The sequence below is a fragment of the Falco punctatus genome, assembly GCF_963210335.1.
Source record: "Falco punctatus genome assembly, chromosome: 2".
In the NCBI taxonomy this organism is placed as follows: Eukaryota; Metazoa; Chordata; class Aves; order Falconiformes; family Falconidae; genus Falco; species Falco punctatus.
The window spans coordinates 79488607-79509513 of NC_137581.1; the positions used below are offsets into that span (position 1 = coordinate 79488607).

General features: G+C 43.4%; 1 protein-coding gene across 1 annotated transcript in view; it reads left to right on the forward strand.

Annotated features, from left to right (window-relative positions):
* The window catches only part of UMODL1 (uromodulin like 1), a 93354-nt gene that overhangs the window by 40434 nt on the left and 32013 nt on the right, over nucleotides 1-20907 (forward strand). The window contains exons 8-14 of the mRNA XM_080376693.1: nucleotides 805-1059; nucleotides 2507-2619; nucleotides 4743-4962; nucleotides 8541-8678; nucleotides 9228-9950; nucleotides 13141-13253; nucleotides 19928-20141. Coding sequence (XP_080232819.1) covers nucleotides 805-1059; nucleotides 2507-2619; nucleotides 4743-4962; nucleotides 8541-8678; nucleotides 9228-9950; nucleotides 13141-13253; nucleotides 19928-20141 — 1776 coding nt within the window. The remainder of the gene's footprint in view (nucleotides 1-804; nucleotides 1060-2506; nucleotides 2620-4742; nucleotides 4963-8540; nucleotides 8679-9227; nucleotides 9951-13140; nucleotides 13254-19927; nucleotides 20142-20907) is intronic.

A 20907-nucleotide genomic window follows, 5' to 3' on the forward strand; every position in this document is an offset into this window, starting at 1 on the left:
ACAATTTAAGAAAGCAAGCTTTTCCTCAGGCTAACCCTTAGCATGAAAGAATTGAAGTTGTGACAGCAGCATACCATGGTCTCTAGGTTAGCGTGGGGGTTGATGTTCATCCCACCTGACCCCAGCTGTCTACAGGAGAGGTGTCTAGTCTCGGCTCTCTCTCTCTAGTTGGTGGAGGCAGACTGGCTTTGCTGGAGGGCAATTAATCCTATTAATCCCATTTAGACACCTCCTCCTCCCTTAAGGAGAGGAATCATCTCTGAAGAATCTTGCCTTTTCCCATTGGCATGACAATGATTGCACTGGATTAGAGTGGCATAAATAGGTGAAACACTTCCCACCATTTATCCTCCAGCCTCTGTAAACTGGGGGCTGTGGGTTTTTTCCAAGCACAAATCAAGGCAGCCTTTTCCTGAAGAGGTGCATTTTGATGATTGAAGTGACAAGAGGCGAAGCTGCTGTCAGTGTATGCAGAGTACACACATCCACTACTGCAAACTTGTTCCTGTTGCGTGAACCTGTAGCTCACTGGCTGATTATTAGTGTTACTAGAGATTCAACACAAATATGTACAGTAAAAAGAAATAAAAAGCATAAACACCAAATTAATTACTTTCATGGGATAGTTCATGTGTGAAGGGACCTGGTAGTGTGAAAGGGGCAGATGCTGTCCTGACATAATGTAAAGAGGAGCTTCCCCTGTTGATTGTCAAAGTGCTTATCTAGAATGGATTTAGGATAGCACAATACTTTAAAGGTGAAATGTTCCTTTTTCTGTGACCATTCTTCCTGGGACTGCAATAGATCCCTCTGCACTTACAAACCACCGAATCTTCAGTGTTACCAGCAACAGTTTTGAAATGTCCTGGCATGTCACTTCTACTCTGAACCATACTTTCCAAGTCCAAGTGTTCAAGGGTAAAGAGATTGTACAAAACCTGAAGACAGAGGAAATGAAAATGGATGTGTCTCAACTGGAAGCAGGTGTGATGTATTCAGTAGAGATCAGCTATGAAACCTGTGGAAAAACCAGCACCTCTCATCAAAATGTTAAAACAGGTAAATAGTCACTTTAAAATATATATACATTCTCTCTCTCTCCCTGCACTCCCCCATCCCCTTGCAGTTCAACGATGATCCATTCTGTCCTTGCCAATCTCCATTTCCCAACCCCTTTAGCACTTCTTCTCTACCCCAGCATTTACGCAACCTGGACTATCAGGCAGCAGAACTCCAGCTTTAGTTCATAAAGTAGTGCTGGACCTGACTCAAACTATTACAGATACCAGGATAAACTTTAATACTTTTTTTTTTTTTTTTGTGCCTACCACTGCATTCTGCTGCCACCCATCTCCCATCAGGTCCCATTTTTCCTGGTTGATGGCCATGGCCAGTGAGAAATCCAGTCAGCTCGTTTGTCAAGGGTTCAGCTGAGCTAACAAGAGTGCCCTGAGGAAGGCCAGATTCAGCTAATATTTGAGAGTGACCAAGATTAAAGGGAATAACAAAGGCTGTGTAAGGAAGCCAGCAGAGTACCTGCATAATGTTGTTCAATTAGCTAGTGATGCTAGCTCCCCGAGTCTCTAGTGTGTTGATCAAACATAATTTTGCTTTTCCTTTACCCTTAAATTATTTCCTAAACGTTCATGCAAATAAATAAATAAATATCTCCCCATTTTCTCAGCAAAGCAGGCAGTGAACCATCTAATACTGGCCACAGTGAGAATGCTGCTGTTTATGTTTATCCATAAGAGCCTTCGCTTTGATCAGATGAGGGATGACTCTAGGTTAGGGCAGAAGAAAATTACTCCCTTTGTAGAGGGTAAGTAGGAGGTCTAGTGGTTATGGAAACAGAGGGCTGAACTTCAGAGTATGAAGTTGAAGCCCTTGAGAAAAAGAAAAGTTTTCCAAAGATCAGTCCAAAGAGTAACAGCTTCAGATTGTTTATACAGGTTAAAGTGGTTATAAATTCCTTGGCTCTTGGATTTGGCTTATGTTCTCTGTGTGTTATCTGTCAGGGTTTACCAGGCAGAGAAGTGGCATGCACTGTTTTTTGTTATTGTTTCCAGTTTAAGAATATATTTACTATCCATGCTACCAAGATGAGGAAAAAACCAGTAATTCTAAGTGGTGGGCCAAAGTTGAGTTCACAGGCAATTCAACCCTGGGTGTAACAGAAATGCAGGAGTTACGTAGGGTCAGGTCCACAGGGATATGTGTATACCCAGTTCTCGTGCAGTTGCAGTTAGGCACCTAAATATCTTTATGGACCTGATGTAAGTGCAGCTCCTCTATGTATAGCAAGCTTGTAGTGGAATATTTGCTTTATTTTCTTGGTTTAATACCAAACTCTCTCAACTTTTCCCCCCCTTCTCCTTCCATCATCTCAGATTTTGGTTTGGGTTCATCAATTTTGACTGAATCCTTTCTTCTTCTGCTTTTTCAGTGTGTGTTTTAATATTGTATTTTTAATATAAAAATAATATTTAAATATTGTGTCCTATAGAGGCCAAGTTATTTGGTGTTACTATGAGGATTCTCAACTACAACTTCACTGATGATTTCCATAATGCCAGCAGTTCAGCATATAAGGAATTTTCAAGACTATTGCTTACAGAGGTAATGCTAGAATATCTGTAGGTAATACATTTTTTTCCAGTTTGGAATTTATTTAATGTAATAGAGGATTTTATGCCTGGCTGAAATATCCCTTGAAAATCATACTATTTCCTGTGACCTTTCTTTATAATTAAAACAAAATTCAACTGACTAGACAGATCAAGCCCTTGGCCTTATTAGCAATTGAGCCAATGAGAGTTTTCCCTTACCGAAGAGTAAAGGAACTAAAAATGCAGGCATGCAACAGGGACTCCTTTCCCTGGATCTTTAGTTAGGCAATAAACACACACTAAATTGACTTGAGGCTTTTTAATGGATTGTTGAAATGACACTGCTGACATTCATTTCAGTGCTGTCTCCTCAATAAATGTCTGACTGCTGTCAAAGCTCATTCTTCTTTAAGGAAGAGTGACCGTGTCAGGCTTTCTTCTGCAGCCCCATTCATTGCATGCACACATATAGCCACTGTCCATGTTCAGGTGTAAACAACCATAAACGAAACTTGAGTTATGAAGCCTATTACCAGCTCTCAGCTTCCCAGGCAGGGGGGACATTTCAGACACAGCAATCTCTTGCAGTTTTGCTGTAGACAGCAGGGCCCGTAGAGAGCACTTGGGATCTCCATCCAAACCGACACTTTCCCAAAACAAAGGGTGATCCATAAACATACGTGAATATAAATTTGATGCGAAAAACCAGTAATGGAGTTATACTTTCAAAGACAGCACGGAAGAGGGATTTGCTCATGAGAAATTGCAAGCTGAAGTTCCTGACATGGTTTTATTTCCCATAGCTTCAAATTGTTCACTGTTGTTGTGCAGGAAGATTTTTGTGAGTGAACCTTCTCTGAGACTATTGCAGACCTAATTGGCATCATGGGGTTAGGAGGGAAAAGAAGCGTTGCCCATCTGTGTGCTTCTGCCTCCTTGGGTATTTGGGAGCGCAACATACCCCTCTCACTTCTCTCTCTTTCTCGCCTCTCCACCCTGATGTGAGCTTAGACCAGTTAAACAGCTTGTTTGTAGGAATTTTTGGAGCAAACTTTGTCTGAATGGGAACAAAGCTGTGTCGATCTGTGGCTCTGCATTGCATGCTCAAAGGTGTGCTTTGAGGTGTATGTAGGAACAAAAGGCAAGGAGATGCCTTCTAGAGATGTAAGATAAAACTTCCAACTCCTGCACAGCTCAAATATTGCCAGCAGTATGACAGTTTTAATGTTGAAAGTAACACCATTTGTTCAACTGATGTGTTTACTTACTGGTTTGGTAATCAACCATGATGTAATTGTGATATTCCCTCGAAGCTGGGGCTGTCTTAAACACATTTTCTTGACGTTATCCACCCCCATTTTTCTTGTCTCTCATCCTGAGATTTCTTTATCATTGGTCTTGGCTGCAGGCTGGACTTGGACTGGTTAGTTTCAAATACTCCCTGGGAGCTAAAGCTATGCCCATACCAGTAAATGAAACATTTCCCGAACCATTCTCTGGCATGAACACCAACTGCCACAAACCAGCCTGCATCCATGCAGTTGGGTCTTCCAAAGCACGGTGGTCACATACAGATTGCCTGTTGGGGCTGGCCCCTGGCCAGCGCATGGTGTCCCAACTCTGCCTGGGGACTGTCGGGGGACTGCTAGTTGGTAGTAGTCAAAATCAAGCCAGAGCCGGCTCCAGTGACAGTGGAGATGACCGAGTTCCAGTGTCTGGGAGTGCAGAGGTAAGTATATAGAAAGCTTGGGATGAAAAGCTTGTGTGACATACAGAACTAACATCAAGGGTCTGATGCATGCAGACTTACCATGCCAATTCAGCTCTGATGCAGGAAAACAGGGGCAGAAGGAATTTTACTCCCCTTGAGTTGAAATGGAATTTTGTTTGTAAGACCAGTGATCAGATGGGTACCATTTTCAAGGGTACCTAGGTGCACCAAGGAGATTCACACTCCTCTGTGCCTCAATAAGCTCCGAAAAGTAAGATTTCTGAAACACCTTGAAAATTTTTTTTTACATTTTCTATGTTGTGCATACACACATTTTTAAAATGGTACCACCATAGTTCTGTTTTAAAAGGAGATGTTCCTGTTGGGTTCCTAATTGTTGATGTTTCTCTCCCTTCTTTCAGCTTGAAAATTCATTTCCACCCAACATTTCTGCTTTATACAAATCTGGGAAGCTGAAAGCGCAGACTGAATCACTGCAAGCTGGCAGCGTCTTTGCGAGGGTCAGAATCACTGTGCAGGACCCCGAGTTCCCAGCTGATGCCTCTACATTTGCCCCAGTGCTTTCCTACCTGCACAATGGCTCTGTGCTGTTGGTGGATCAGCAAAACACTGTAGTAGAAGGTAATTTTTATTATTATTATTTTTTCAAACAAGAAAACAGGGTCTGTATTTTGATCACTCATGGTATCACCAGCATTCTTCATGGAAAATACTTTATAGAGAGACAAAATATGTGGTTTGTTGGAGGGAAAACTGTGATGTGAGAACTCCTCCATGGGTTTTTATCCATAAGTTCAGAAGGGTCAGATGAAGGAACATTGGCTGTGCCCAGGTACCTGCAGACACTGCTTCCTTCCACTGTGTTTAAGAAGGAGTGAAGCCCGTGGTTTCCCTATTAATTTTCTTCTCTCTCCTCTTTGCGGGCTGTTGGAAGTTTGCCGTATCTTTCTCACACTGAGTTGCAGATAGGATTACTGTGGAATATTTGTAGCCTTTAGATACACATGCCCGCTACACAGTTTTGTACTTCAGGGCTGTGAGGCTGTATTTGGGCCAAGGGTTTAAGAAAAGAAATCTAACATCTTCACTATAGAAATCCAGCCAGAGAAATTCCCAAATGTCCTCTCAATGAACAGGACTAAAGAAGCACGCATGGAATTTATGTTAAACTAGGCATTTGTTTGATCTTCAGTAATCACCATTTTTATCTTCAAAGGGCCAAGTTCTGGCTTCAGGTTTCCCAGCTGGCAGAGCCAGAGTTCAGAAAGCTGCCAAAGCCAGAGTAGCAGAATGGGTTATTCTTCTCTCCCAGTGTATTGAGCCCTTTAGAAGCTTATTTACTGTGATCAGGGAAAACTCCCTTTGGATTTGTAGAGCATGTGGGGGTTCAGCAGAACAGGACAAGAAAAAACAAGAAGAGACAAATTGCACCCGAAGCCTACAAATATCACAGTGGTAGCAGATACTGAATTGCAAGGTGCTGATGTCTGCCAAAATACTTTACAAATGTAATTGATCCTGGGACTGAAGGAGTGAGGAGGAAGAAGGCAATAGCTCTGGACTGTTACTTTAATTGCAGAAAACCAGATGGCTTCCAGTAGCACCATTCTTAACAAGGAGCACAGTCAACTCCTCCACTCCTCCTTAGGGTAGAGAAAAGGGGGATATTTCTTAGTTCTGCCCAAACAAGCATTTGGTTGACATGAGTTTCCTAAAGTCAAATGTGGAAAACAAGGTGAAGGAATGAAGTACGTAAAGGAAAGTTCTGTATAATGGGCCGTTTTTCTTCCTGACCCCTGAGAGCCCTGGAATGGGCCCTTTGACAGTAAACCTGCACAGATCCTCTTGCACCAGTGGAGAAACGCAACCTGGACCCTCTGTGGAGCCTGGCCAACAGAAGGCTGTGTGCCTGGTTTAGTGGCAGTGGCAGAGCAAGGAATTCAACTTCAAAAAAGCAAGGATGAGAAGTCAGAAGGGATAGCACAACTGAAAGGAGTGAGGCAATTGCATGTCTCTTCGAAGATTCAGAAATTGTTAAGCTTACTGCCATGATGAACAGAGACACTAAAATATCTGTCTGTTGTGTGAGGCATGGTAAGAAAAGACAAAGGGACATGTGCTGAGTCAGGTCCAAGATCCATCTAGCACAATATCAAGTCCTCAGTAGCAGCCAGGAGCCAGTTCCTGGAGAAGTGTAAGAATACAGCAAGTGTAGATGATGCCTCTCACTAATACTCTCTTAGCCACCGTCTTCAGTTACAGGATTCCTTGAATCCAAAGTGATTTCTTTGGATTTCTCCTCCAGGGTTCTCTGTGAAGTCATGCAAACCTTTAGTATCTGCAACTTCATTAGGTAAGGCATTTCACAGACTTTTACCCATTGCATGTACCTCTTACAGGTATAATGGGTAATCATAGTGAACACAAAGGTGTTTTTTTAATAATTTTTGGAATAGGACTGTTCATTGAGGGGTGTGTGTGTGGAAGGTGCTCGCCAAATGTGAAAGGTGAGAGATGCCAAGAGTGCAGAAAGAGAGCACAGAGCACACCTTGGCTGAGATGGAATGGTTATAGAGGAAAAAAGGGCAGTGTGTATGGGTGTGTATGTGCATGAGTGATGTACTAGTGCCAGTGAGCACTAAGACAACATAAATGTTTTGGCCTGATTCATGACTGAATGTGGCCATCAGAGTTGAAGAAATTTGCTTAAAAAGCCATGCTGAGTGATGAGAAAGGAAACCCTCAGAGACAATGGAGCCAGTGAATGTAAGTTATTTGGCAATTATCATGGGAGCATCTCTCAGATGGTGTTTGAAGCCATGAAGAGTCACAATTACTTCATAGCATAGTAAGGCATTAATGAGAGCACTTTTCATTGCTGTTGCTTTAGTCAGTCCTGCATACTTCTGTATTCCCTCTAAGTGGCTTAGGCTGTAACATAATAGGCAGATGCTGGCCACAGGCACATGAAATTGTCTAATGGAAACAATCACGGATACAACCACTGTCTAATGATGAGGAAAGGAAAAAGAATTGAAATATTAGGTGGAAGAAAGTAAAAGGGGAAGGCTGTCTGCAAGCAAAAAGATGAACACATGTATGCGCATGCACACACCTGCTCCAAGCTTTCTTTTTCTAGAATGGGACTTTGCTTCGGAGAAATAATCACAGTGATTAATCTCTGCATGTTTGCAGAACAAGCACTTACAATAATGCATTATTCAAAACAATTTTCTAGCCTCTGATCAGAATTACTTGTCCCAAGACACAGTTTCCAGGCTAGTTTTCTGCTCTCCCTCACTTACAGTCCTGAGGCAGTTAAGACGCGCACAAGGGAGTGCACACAGGGAGGGCTCACGTGGGATTCACTGAGATTATTCATGTCCAAAGCATTAACTCAGCCTTTGCATGTTTGATGGAACAGGGCGTGAATGGTAATATAAGACTCCAGATCTAAATCCCTCAAGAACGAAGAGACTCAGCAATAAAATAGGTCTATAACTCTGTGAAAGAAGCATCTCTGACTGATTCAGAGCAACAGAAATTAGACATAAGGAACACCCTTAGAGCATATTCATGCATTGATGAACCAGGATCTTTTTTTCTGAGACTACCAGAAGAGGGTCACAGTGTTACAGTATTACCTTTGAAAAAAAATATTTTATACAAAGAGCTTTTGCCCTTAGCACTTCCTCTGTTATGAACTGAAGAGTGCTTCTCGTGGGAGTTACTTGCATTTACCTTTTATTTGAAGCAGAAGATTATTTGATTTAAGTGTCTATTTAATATTCTGTCTACAAGGAGCAAGTGATAACAGACCTGTTCATTACCTGATGTATCTGGAGGTACTGTACACAAAACTTGGTATAATGTATGCTTCTGATATAGCTATAGTACAAACCTACAGTATTTTTACACTTCAAATAAATTTTTAATTCTAAAAAAAAATATTAGAAAAAGTCTTTACCAGGAGAAAATATTTTTCAAATTACAAGGACAAAGGTTGATTTTTATGTGAGAGAATAACAACACAGATAGTGTTCTGCACTGCTCAGAGCTTGGCTGTCAGGTAAATGATGGAAAAGATAGACACATTCATAAATTCAAAAACTGAAGAAAAGACTTCTTTATGATTATTTCTAGCTTAGTGCAGCCAGAAGGCCATCTATCTGATTGATGTTGTGATTTTGGTCTTACAGACTGGGATGAATGTGCTTCTCCCACCGAGAATGACTGCTCTGTGTTTGCAGAGTGTGTCAATTTGATGGGCTCGTACCTGTGCAGATGCAAGACAACCATGGACACCAATCCGTCTCGACCTGGAAGAAACTGTGAGGGTGAGCAAAAGACTGTCATGTAGTTTCCCTTTGCCATGAAAGGCTGGAATAAGTTGTAAATTTTTTTACCTCTGCTTTTATTGCAACTTATATAGCCCACAATGTGTATATAGATGCACCTTTGCAGTCTCTGGCTGAAGGACTATATATGATCTGTCTCTGAACATAAAGGTGAAGCTTACATATATCTCCAGATGAAAGCCCTCTGAGATCCTCCTTGATTAGCCTAATAACTGACTGCTGAGCAACATGAGGCATAATTTTTTCCTCTTTTGGTATGACTGTGGCTTATTTCCTTCCACTGTAATGATGGCTTGTCAACCAGGAGAAGAGACCAGGGAATCAAATCTGCTTGTTTTTGTAGGCACAAACCAGATTCAACACCATAAAAATCACATATCCTACAATGTGTTAACAACATACCCAAGACCAGTTTCTGTAATGCTGTTATGCATGGCTGAGTGGTTGCAGTCCCATTTTCAGGTCAGACCCTGGTGCCTCCTTACCCAGTTTGAATTCCCATTTCAATGTGTGTTTGCTGTGTTGCAGGTGAGATTGTGGACACTCTCAGCGAAACGATGGCTCCTGAAATTACAAACAGCACAGAGTTTGCTCCTGAAGAAGTGAGCCCTGCAGGCCCTGCTTCCCCTGCCACCACTGAGATGGTGGCTGCTGTAGGCTCTGAGATGGGCAGCACTGTGCACCTCTCTGCTGCACTACCCCTGGGTAACAAGCAAGCACCCCACAGTCATTCTCCCACCAGTGCTCCTCCAACCCCTTGGAGAAAAGACCTTGCACCACAGATGGGCTTCAGCAGGGACAACAGCACCATGGCCACGGGGGTTGCAGCCAGCAAGGAACTGGCCATGAGTGCAGAGTGGCAGGCAGCCATAAGTCCACCGCAGCAGAGCTCTGTGGCAGAAGCTTCCTCTGGTGCACCACAGCAAACGGCCGCTCCCACAAATACATCCATAGGCACAGCCGGGCAAGAGCAACTCAGTTTGCCATCGCACACAAGAGCCTGTGCTACCACCAGAAGTCGCACAGATCTTGTTGTGCCTCAAGCCAGCTCTCAGGCTGGCCCTGGTACAGCTCTGCCGGCCATAGGGGATGCTGGCACTCCCCCCCGCAATGCCACTCTCAGAGCACGTGTAGAGATGGGAAGAGACAATGGCTCTTGGTCTGAGAAATACGCTGGTGCCTTGGGGTCACCAGCTTTGCCAGGGGCCTCTCCAGCTCCCAGCCCGACGCCAGGCCCCACCATGAACCACAGTGAGTATACGTTCGGCAGGGACCTCCACTCGTGGTAATTAGGCTGTGTGAGAAGCAAAGCCTCACTCAGGAAAGATGCACAGCTGGAATCGGTGGTCTGGGATGAAGGTGTCTGAAATTAGTTTTTCTATGTCAAAATTATGTTTTTGCAAGAATTGGCACTTTTCCCTAAATCAGCATGTCAAAATAATTTCTTTTTCTGGTAGTTTGACAGTTAGATTTATCAATGTTAGGTTTCTTCATCTCAAAACAGATGAATGATGCAAATCTACACAGTGCACTGAGCGTGGCTCATTGAAGCATACGCTGCTTGCCCTTTTGCCACACGTCTGCGTTTCTCCTGCATGCTCTGGCACCAGGGTACAACAGCAGCAGCCACCTGTAGAGTTACCTCAGAGACCTGGGAAGGCAAACGACCTGCCTTCCTATTCCTTTTGGTGTAGGGTGGATTAGGCAAAGCCCTACAAATCCCCTGTGGGGCAGGAGCTGCGTGGAAACCTGTGAGCCACTTTGTCAAGAGCTGTAATTGAGAGTAGCTAGGCTGACAGGGAGGGCTTAATCTGTTCGGGTTTGGGCAGATGTATTGCAGTTAATTAGGTGATTTCTCTGTTGATTGCAGCTGAATCATATTTCAAGGTTAGAGTCAGAGTTTGTCTTTTAATTATGGTTTTGTTTGGGATAGGAATGCTGCTGTGTCTGCCCATCACTAAATGTGTTTTTCCTTTAGTGTGTTAATAAGTGATACCTATTTCAGTTTTGTTTCTACTTGTCATTATTCTGCCTCTCATGCCCTCCGCGTCTTTCCGATCCCAAACCACAATCCCCTCTGCTCTTTTCTCTTCCTCACCCCTATGATCTTCCGTTCCAGGGGGTCTCCACTCACCCAGCCCTACCTCTGGTTCTCCCTCATTCCTTTTTGCCTGCAAAACCTCTTTTTTAGCCATGTAAGGCCAGCTATGCTGCTTCTCCAGCCTCTCGTGTACCACCAGTCCTGATCACCAGTGCCACAGTGTCCACTTCTCCAGTCCTGCTAAGCTCTCTGGGCAGTCATGACGATGCCTCTGTTCAGCTTTTGCGTTCTCTCTTTTTCATGTTGTATTCTTCACTCTGCCTGGCATGAATGATACCTGGGAACAGAGCCAGACAAATAACTGATTTGGGACCTCAGTGGCCAAAAGGAGGAAGCAAATAATTTTGGACCAAACAACACTGGCCTGAACTGAAAAGCTGCATGTACTGCTTTGCTTTGTGTTCCCCCTGCCCCTTTCAATGAAGGGAAGAGTAAAAAAAAGTGCTGTGTTTATTTTTGTTTGTTTTAAATGAAAACAAAAAATGTTATTTTTGTAAAAATATCAGAATAGCTTATTTAAACTGCACCCCCCCCCCCCCCCCCCGATCGTTTTCTTCCAGCTGGAAAAGAAATTGAAAAATTCTACACAAACAAGTTCAGTTTATAAAAACTTGTTTTCTTCATCTGATGAATCAAATATTCAGTCAAGTGGTTTTGCTGGGACAATAACAAGAAGAATAAGGGAACATGAGGAAAAGCCACCATACTGGTACCTCACTAACAGGGGCAGGAAATTTAGAGAGCAAAATTCCATGTTCAGTGAAGTTTAATACATAGCTCCTCCTTGTGGCAACATCTCTGGCCTGGAGGGTCAACCTCAGCCAACTCTTCATAGTCTGTCATGTCTTTTAAATACCAATTCTTTCTTTCCCCCCATTTAAAAACTGTTCAGAACATTTTCCCCTCTCACCACCAGATAACTGAATGCGGTTTATCTCCTAAATACCTATGTTCACATGACAGGACAAGCCATAGCAAAAAGCAAGCCCAAATCCTTTGATCTGATCAGTGGTTGTGAGAGTTCCTTTGGGATCAGAATATGCTAGGATAAAGGAAGCCTGCTTTGGTGGCTGGCTTTAAGCAGGCATGACTTCCTCCTCTCCCCTGCAAAGCTTTACTTGATTATTTCTTTTCCTCTAGTACTTGCCCCAGTTCAAAGGATTATTGTTCCCAGCGTGACTAGAACCGACTTTGATGTAACAAGGTCCATGGAGTTTACGCAGAGCTCTGCTTTTCAATTCTTGCTGCTTCAGAGAAAACAACTAACATGGGAGACTAAAACTCAGTATAGGAGTCTGGCAGTCTCACAGCTGGAACCCGGTTCGGTGCCTTATATACTGTTGAAATCAGGACGTCTGTAGGGAGGAAAGCAAGCTGGTACACCAGAAAGTAAAAACTGGTAACTTGATTCAGAAACAATTTTAAACTGAATCCTTAGCCAGATGATAGAGTTCTTGGTGAAGACTACCCTATATTCATATAAAACATTGAAACTTTAGGTCTTGTTATGCTAGGAGTTAGGAAGGCAGTGTGAAGACAGTGGCCTGGCAAGGGTCATGGTATCGGGTGATAGCAGTCAGCTTGCCCGGCTGGCCACTAAAAGGATACTAGGGGTGTGAATCATATCTTGAGAAGCAATTTCTCTCCTGCTTGCCATCATTTTGGTGCCTGTAGCAGCAATGCCAAACCCAGTGATGTTGAGAAATAACCTAAAACATTTGAAACCGCCTTAATGTGATTCAGCAAATACAGCTTCAGGAAGCACTCACCCTGCTGGGGTTCGCTTGGCAGTGTTAGGTTAATGGCTGGACTCGATCTTAAGGGTCTTTTCCAACCTAAATGATTCTATGGTTCTGTGATTCTGTCTTGTCTTTTAATAGCTGTCTAAAATGTAGGTGTCTGATCTCAGGCAGCTGTCTAGCCTTCCTCTGAAGGTGGAGAGAGGGCCTTGGTGCTGCAATGATTTGCTCTCTGGAGGGACTGGTGTCTCCCTGTTGCATGCACAGGGAGCTGGGAGAGCTATTCAGGTGACTGAACATAGCCATAGAGCAGCATTTCAGATGCCACATAGCATCCAAGACAGAGCTGGCTGATGTAAGACCTACAGGAGGTTGGTGCCCTTCTTGAGAGTCATCTGGAGGTCAGAGAGGGCAGACTAAGGTGTTGGATGACTATGTTTAGGCATTTAGGGTTTTGGCTACATTTCAGAGGGCTGGCCTTCTGCTGTTATGAGTTGATGCATACCCTGTGTGGTGAGGCATGACAGTGACTGTCACACACTTGCTTATGGACTATAGTCCATGGGACATGCATTTAAATTGTCTTTTTCTTACTTTGCAGCTGTCCAGAAACTTAGTGGCACAGTACGGATAACAAACATGAAATACTCTCCACACTTTAGCAATACAAGCAGTGAGGAATACCAAACCTTTGCACAGCTCTTTGTTGACGAAGTAAGTAGCTAAGAAGGATGTGACCTGCTACCAGTCTCAATGAAACCACATATATGTTCTTTATCCCATGAAGGCCATATGCCACATGTGTGTCCCTTGACACACCTGTAAGGTCTGAGTTCCCCTAACTTTTGGAAACTACAACATGAGCATGCGGCTGTATTTTAGAGTGAGATCAGGATTTTGGGATTCTCTGGCGCCTCCTCTGCTTCTCTTACCTGGTTATACTGGCTTATTGATTTCCTCCAGGGGTGTGACAAAAAGTTAATGGATATTTTCAAAGTGCTCTGATACCCTTGCTCTGCACAGCGGTATATTGATGAACTGTATGACTGTTATTACCCTTTGTCATAGAATCTTAAGGCTGATATTTCTCATAACCATCCATGTTTTTGTAACTCAGTATCTGGAAAGGGAGTGGTTTCTTGATAAGTCACCTCTGCCCTCGCTTCTAATTAGAGCACAGGATATCAAAGCACACTGCGATAATAGCTGTGCCTTCAATGCTCTCATAATTCCCAGGCATTGCCTTGACAGTATCATTTTCCAAATGTCTTAGTGATTTGATCAGAAGTTTATTCCTGCTGCTGCTTACTCAAACACACCTGTGCTTGTAAAACCACTTACGCTGAGCTGCTTTATTGCCTTCCTTATCTCCCTTAACTATCTGTGTTTTTAGAGGCCTCAATAACTCTGATGATAAATCCATCGCTGACAATCGTATGAATTTTCAAATCCTGCAGAGGTGTCCCCAAACTCTCGCTGTCTACAGAGTTATGACCTGTCAATGAAATATAGCTGTCCACCGCAGGGGCATTGACAGCAGCGTGTGTTCGGGCAGAGGTCAGGCCAGCGTCTTGTTAGAGTCAACTGCAAAGACGGCAAAGTGTAATCTGTTTAGCTGTGCATGCTGTTTTCTTGGGTATCAAATAAGTTTCCCACTGGTCATTACTGGTTCGCACGTTTCTGGATGTGTAAGCGGACACAGCTTTCTCAGAGTTCTTTTGGCCCCAAGCCGTCACATCAGGAAAACAGTCACAAAATGAGAGTGACATGATTAGCAAAGTGAAAAGGGAGCAATTCTCCACTGACCTCACTCTCATTCAGCAATACTCTCTGCCTGAGGCTGTTTTGGAATAGCATAGTATTAAGATGGACTGAAATGAATATATTTTCTTCGTTCAGTCAGATATCTTAATCCAGAACATCACAGATATGAATATATTCAGAAAATTTGTAAAATGATTGCATAAAGGAACTAAAGTAAGTTTTGTGTCAGTTTTACCTGGTTCTCAAAGTTTCAGGCAGAAAGTGATCACTTGTGATTATGAGGAACTAACTCCTTTTTCCAGTGCACTGGTTTTGTGGATCAGCTGGTGAGATGTTTTAGCATTGATTCCATCTATCTCTGTACCACAGTAAATAGCCTATAGTTGCACAGCTACTGTATATGGCAAAATATGTTGCGAGTGTTTTATTGCAAACATTGTGTTTCTAGATGCCAAAGAAAAGGAAGTTTAGGAAAACAGAAAGATCTGCATGTTTTCTTTTCAGGTTATAAGGGCCAGAAGTTGATCTTTTAAAGAAAGTGAGGAAAGTTTCATGGGCTTTAAAAGAACTGTCAAGTTCCAGTTAAATAGGCTTTGGCAGAGATTTTTTTAAAACCTCTTTGGAGTCATCATCTGCAATTCAGAGGATTTATAAATCCTAATGTGTATAAAGTTCTTTAGTGTGGAGCCGCCCCAGCGCTTAAGTGCCACATAGTTAAACTGGCAGTACAGCAAATGGAAATACCGTCATTTAAATAATGTGTAGATGAGAATGAGTTGAAAACTTGATGTGACAGCTTGACTGTCATTGTGCAGGCTAGTTTCACCATCCTCCTTGCAATGCAACTGGAAAACAACATAGCTAAGGGTGAAAGAGTATTTTACTCGTCTTAGGTTATGCTTAGTCTGTCTTTTGCAACAGCCTAGAGGAATATCACGGCAGCTAGGGCTTGTCCTCAAGAAAATGAATCAGGAAAATAAAAGGTTTGAACTGAAAATGCATTCACTGAGGCGCGTTAAATTCCTGAGTGAAAAGGGTGTTTTGAATTTGGGTGTCTTGGAGTTATCTGAGTGACAAAAAGTGTGAAACTAATAACTGACATTGCTTTATCAAGGTGACCCGCTCATCTGGAAGTGACATAGCCTGTTTGATGTAGCTTAATGTACTTAAAATGATGGCAGTTAAAGCTATCTGAATGTGGAATAAGTGTTGATACAGAGATTAAGGCAGTTTCATTATTCCAGTGTAATTTCACTCCTCTTGTTAATTTGCGTTTATCCACAATTTGGGACATCTTGAAAGCTGCTGTGATGGTGGCTGGGCAGATGTGTGCTCCAGTACCTTCTCCCTGAAGGGGCAGCAAAGCACGGACAGTGGAGAGGATTATTTTTCTCTTTGAGTGAAAAAAACAGGCTTAATGCAGCGTTCTGTTCAAATGAATGTACCTTTTACTTACTTATTTCCAGTTTCCAGACTGCCAGTGTGTTCCCTGCTCTGCTGGCCATGCAGGCTCTGGTGCAGGTACCCACAATAGCTCCAATGAACTGCTATTTACCTGGGACCTGTAGAGGAGTGGTCTGAGAAAAACCCACCAAACATACCACAGCCACTCATGGGGTTAGCCTGGCTGCCTGGGTCTGCCACTTTCTTTTTGCTCAAAAAAACATTGGCCTTTTCCACCCTGTTAAACCGGTTTTAGTGTGGCTTCCATCTGGCCCTGAAGTTGGACTTTATCTGCCTCCCGTTTTTCTTGCCTGAGCAAGGTGCATTCCCTTCCCTCGACGCTGGTGTTAATTTTTCTCATGTTCTCTCCCATTCTTGTGGCTCTTCTTCTGGCGTACTGATTTGTCCTTGTCTGGCATTGCTCATGTTTCCTTTTGTGCTACAGAAATTGTCGATACAATGACGGATCCCAAGGTAATTTATTTGTCTAGTAAGAGAACTCCATTTTCAAGGGTATTATATACTGGATATTTCCTTCTAAAAAGTTCACTCTTTTCCTTTTGTTCTAGCCCCGCTGTATCAACCGTTATTTTGATAAACTAGGGTGTGGTACCTGTTGTGAAAGCCTGTAGCCTTCTGGAAAAAGGGTTTTGTAGTGTCATCTAGTGGCTAAACATAAACACCGTGAATTTCCCCTGACACTTCAGGCTCTGAGTCCTGCTTTGTGAGGAAAAATATGAACAAGGACAGAAAAAAAGCAAGCAAACAAACAAAAAACCAGACACAAATATTTCCCAAGCCTGAGGTAACAAGAACCACTGATAAAATAAAACCTTCAGGATAGATGAGAAGGGAATCCAGGTGAAATAGGGGGTGAGCTAAGAGGACATCACAGGTGTGTGTATTTGATGTCTACAAGTTCAAACAAAAACTAAGAAGGATGAAAACTTAGGGCTGACCTCCAACTTTTCACTACATGCTTGTGAAACAGCAGAAAGAGGGAAGAGAAAGGGCACAGGAGCCCCCTGACTTGGTGAAACAGGAGATGTTTGGGCTGACAAGGACAGCCTACGATCTACCCAGGCTTCCGTAGGGAAGTTAGCTCTTCCCATCCTCCTGGCTCTGCCTGTGTGCCCCACGGGTCACTGGCAGGATTTGCTGCCTAGGACTTCCAGGTGCATGGGAGCCCTTTCCAGGTGCACATAAGGGGTTTGATTCGTGCAATGTTACTTTGCCACCAAGTGCATTCAACACACATCAGCTCTGACAACTCAGAAAAGGGTTGCAGCATGCCTGCAAAACCTAGGGTGGTCTGCAGGGCTGGATAATATGTAGTGGGCAAGTAAGTTAGGGCTGGATAACAGACAGCAGACAGGTAAGTCAGGCTTAGCATGTAGCTGTGCAAAAGCTCTGATGTCCCGGGAGAATCCAGCACAAAATGCACAAGCTCTGTGCATGGGTGCAAGAGATATGAGGCTGCTTCTCCCGTTGGTCCCCATCGCTGCCCCTTGCCTTGCCTCTTCCCTAGGGTCTCCCTGGTAGGAGTCTCTGCCTGCATCCCTAAGTGTTACATCACTGACGTAAGCCCTGCCTTAAACTCATGGTTGAAATCCAGCCCTGCTGCTCCAGATACTTCCTGCAGAAGACATGCAGAGGAAGAAGGGTTTGGAGGTGACTGCAACGTAGCCCCCACCTGCCCCCTTAATTATCTGGAAATTTGAGCTAGAGAGTTGAGGAACACATCATAAACAGAGGGCCTAAACCAAAGTGAGGTGCTGGGAAAGAGGTACAACTCTCCTGTGCAGGGCAGCAACATTCCAGATCTTACCTGGGCCAAGTGCTGCTTGTCTGGCCCATATGGTGTGGTTGCTCTGCTGCTCTGCGCCTTCCTCTCTACTGGTATCTCCTGGGACCCTGATAGCTGCTGGAAGGCGAAGGCAAAGAGCAAGTACGCTGAGAAATCACAAAAATTTAGGTGTTTCTGTGGCTCTTTCCATCTCTCTGTGTCCTGTATTGAAGCTAGTGGCTGTTACGAACAAGGAAGCTGTGTGTATCTCAGGCTTAGGATGCCTGGCAGGGATGGCATGGGATTTATTCTTCATGTGCTGCTGGGAGCTGATCTCTTACTGTGGACAGTCTCCTGTTGCACTGTTGCTGGCAATTTCTAAGTCAATTTTAATATCAGTAGCTCAGGACAGCCTGTCTTACCTGCCTGATGCAGGCTTTGAAATTATGTCCCATGCTTTCTGTTGCGGTACTATTTGTAAGTATGGAAGGATGTAAAAAGACTTCCCAGACAAACATGAAAGATATTATGAAACACAGAGGATCTGTGAGCATCTCCTGGAGAAAGGGAGAGAAGAAAATACACAGCTCTAATGGAAAAATTCAGGACATTGATGGATGGTATCACGCAGCCTGGGCTTACCCTGACAACTGGTCTTCAGCTATGCATTTTTCCTGCATAGTGGCTAGATGTTGGGGTAAGACCTGGCATGTAAATCTGTGTGTATGTGTGTGCGTGCGCGCACCCTGCTTTCCCTTGGGACATGTGGATTGGCAGGGAGTACAGTGCAGTCTGATCGGGCCCTTTGTCTGGGTGACCAGAGGAAAAGGACTGAGGGGAGAACTTGTGGATGTTTACCAGTTTCTCTTTGTGGTGAGTTTCTCAGAAATAGGCTGTATTTCTCTGTATAATGTTTTCTCAACATAGCCTTGAAGGCTAAATTAATATTAGCCCTGTGTCTTGTCCTGGGGTTGGTCCTATGAGATGATGCCATCTGACCTGTGTCTGCTCCTCCAGTGGCTGGTGCTGGGTGTGGAGATGAAGGGGAATGGTGCTGGAAACGCAAATGCTGTTGTATGCCCCACCCCACCCCCCCACCCCCCCCCCCCCCCGGCCCAGGGCTCCTGTGTATGTCTAGATGCCCTACCCTATGGACTGCTCTCCTGTTGGAGGAGGAGGAGCAGATGTTCCCGTGGGTGGCTGCTCTCCAGAGGTACCCAACCCTGCCTTGAAGGGTGGAAAGGGAAAAGGTCAAACATACAGCTCCAGTCAGTTTATCCCTTCAAGAGGGGCTGGTGCCTCCATTGGAGCTGGATGGTGGAGAAGCTGAGCAGCCCAGGTGATGTAGAGCCTCACATAGGGCTGTGTTTTCCCATCCCACAGAAGCTCTCCAGCGTGGTAAAGGAGGCTTCTTCTGGGGCTGTTATGACTAATGCTCAGTGTGCTTTGAAAAAGGTGGCTTTGCTTTCTTAGACCACTAGTGAAGTCCAAGGTTACTGTGTACAGACTGTGAATGTTTATTTTATTGATTTTTCAGACTAGGCTAAGTTCAGCTGTGATTTGGTGCTGCAATACACCGAGGGTGACTGTTCCTATTTAAAACAGTGCAGACCCATCCTAGCCTGGCTCTTGGACTCTTGAGGAGGACCATGAGTCAGGGCTCTGTGCCCTGATGACAGTCAGAATTTGCAGAAATAATACAATACTCCTCAAAGAAGACTTTAATGAAATATTTCTGAAATCAAATTGAAGAGTAGTTTGATGGGAGGTTGAACTGTGTGGCAGTGCTGGTGAAATGAAACGCCTTTCTGTTTTCTTTACCCCGGTCCAGGCATTTAAAAAGAGGCATTACTTGTTTGGCTCACTTGTTTGGTGAGAAACCACCTGTGAAGAAAGGCTTGAGGGTGGTCTGCTCTAAGCTGTAACACACCTGAGCTGAGGGACCCCTCTGAGATATATATGCAGTGTGGAGTGTCAGGAGGCATTTCTACTTCCATCAGCAGCTTCTTCTCATGTTGGGTTGCCCCCACTCCCTGGAGGCATTTTGAGAGGCAGAACATGGGAGCTTCCCTGCAGTCTCCTCCCTTTCTATTGTCAGAGGCAAGGACCTGTGCCAAATGACAGATGATTCTTAGTGATGAATCTTACTTGCTTAACTTGTTTAATATTAATGGTTAAATATATACCATATCCTTCAGCTGCTGCAGAGTGGAAACATTATAAAGCAAAAAGTCAGTTTTCTGCTGCTTCCCTCCAGAATATGAAGCACGATTGCAATTAGTTGCTGGCTGAGGTTAAGCCATGACAATAATGCTCTTTTCTGGGCAGTGTACAAAACCTAAAATGTAATTGCTTCTATGTGTCTATCTGCACATGCATTTTGTTTTTATTCCAGGTACATAAATCTCTGCCCCTGGAGGCTTTGCAGCAGATGGATGCTGGTCTGATTAAAGTGTTGATAACAGGTATTACTAATGGGAGCACAGTAGTAAGCTTCAATTTACTAATTGCAGAAGATGTGGATATCTACTACATCATCACCACTTTTCGTGATGCCTTTGAACACAGCTCCTATTTCACGGTTGACAAAAGCAGTCTCTCCATAACTGGTAAGGAGCACCTTGTGCCCTACAATAGTTCTTCAGAACTAGAAAGGTGATAAAGTCTACTATTAATCTGTATTTTTTTGAGGTGGAAGTGTCTGTAAAATAGATGGATGAAAAGCCATTCTCTTTATACTGCTTCTGCTTAAGCATCAATAAACTTTTTCAGGGCACATCAAAAGATGAAATAAGAAGTGAGGTACTCCTGATCCAAAAGGACAAAACCAATTGGTCTTTTGGTCTATAGCTAGATTAATTTTATAGAGAAGTATAGAGACATTAGAAACAGTGGTAACAAACTGAGGATTTTATAAGCTAGCAAGTGGAAACAGGTCCCTGTACACAGACATAAATAGCTTTGTTTAAAATAATTTTGAAACACATTACCCTCTGCTTTGCACTGATAATTTTGCATGAGGTAGAAACTCCAACAAACAAATGAATGAACATGCAAATTCTTCTGCACTGGGAGTATGTGTTTTCCTCACACACCTGTAAATCGGGAGTTCAAGTGAAATTCCACATTTTAACAAGACCAGTACCATGGCTGATTGTGCAACTTCTTTTCCTGTATATGTATTTTATGTCAGTAAAAGAAATGTTAGTCTCCTGACTAACTGCTGTTGAATTGTGTTTCACAAGTCGATGTGTCATCTTTGAAAAACATACCAAATTCTATATCCTTAACATGATACATTTGTCTAAAGGATATTGTTATAAGCTATCGATTAGAATCTCATGCAAAATGACTTCAGAAACATGTTTATGATCT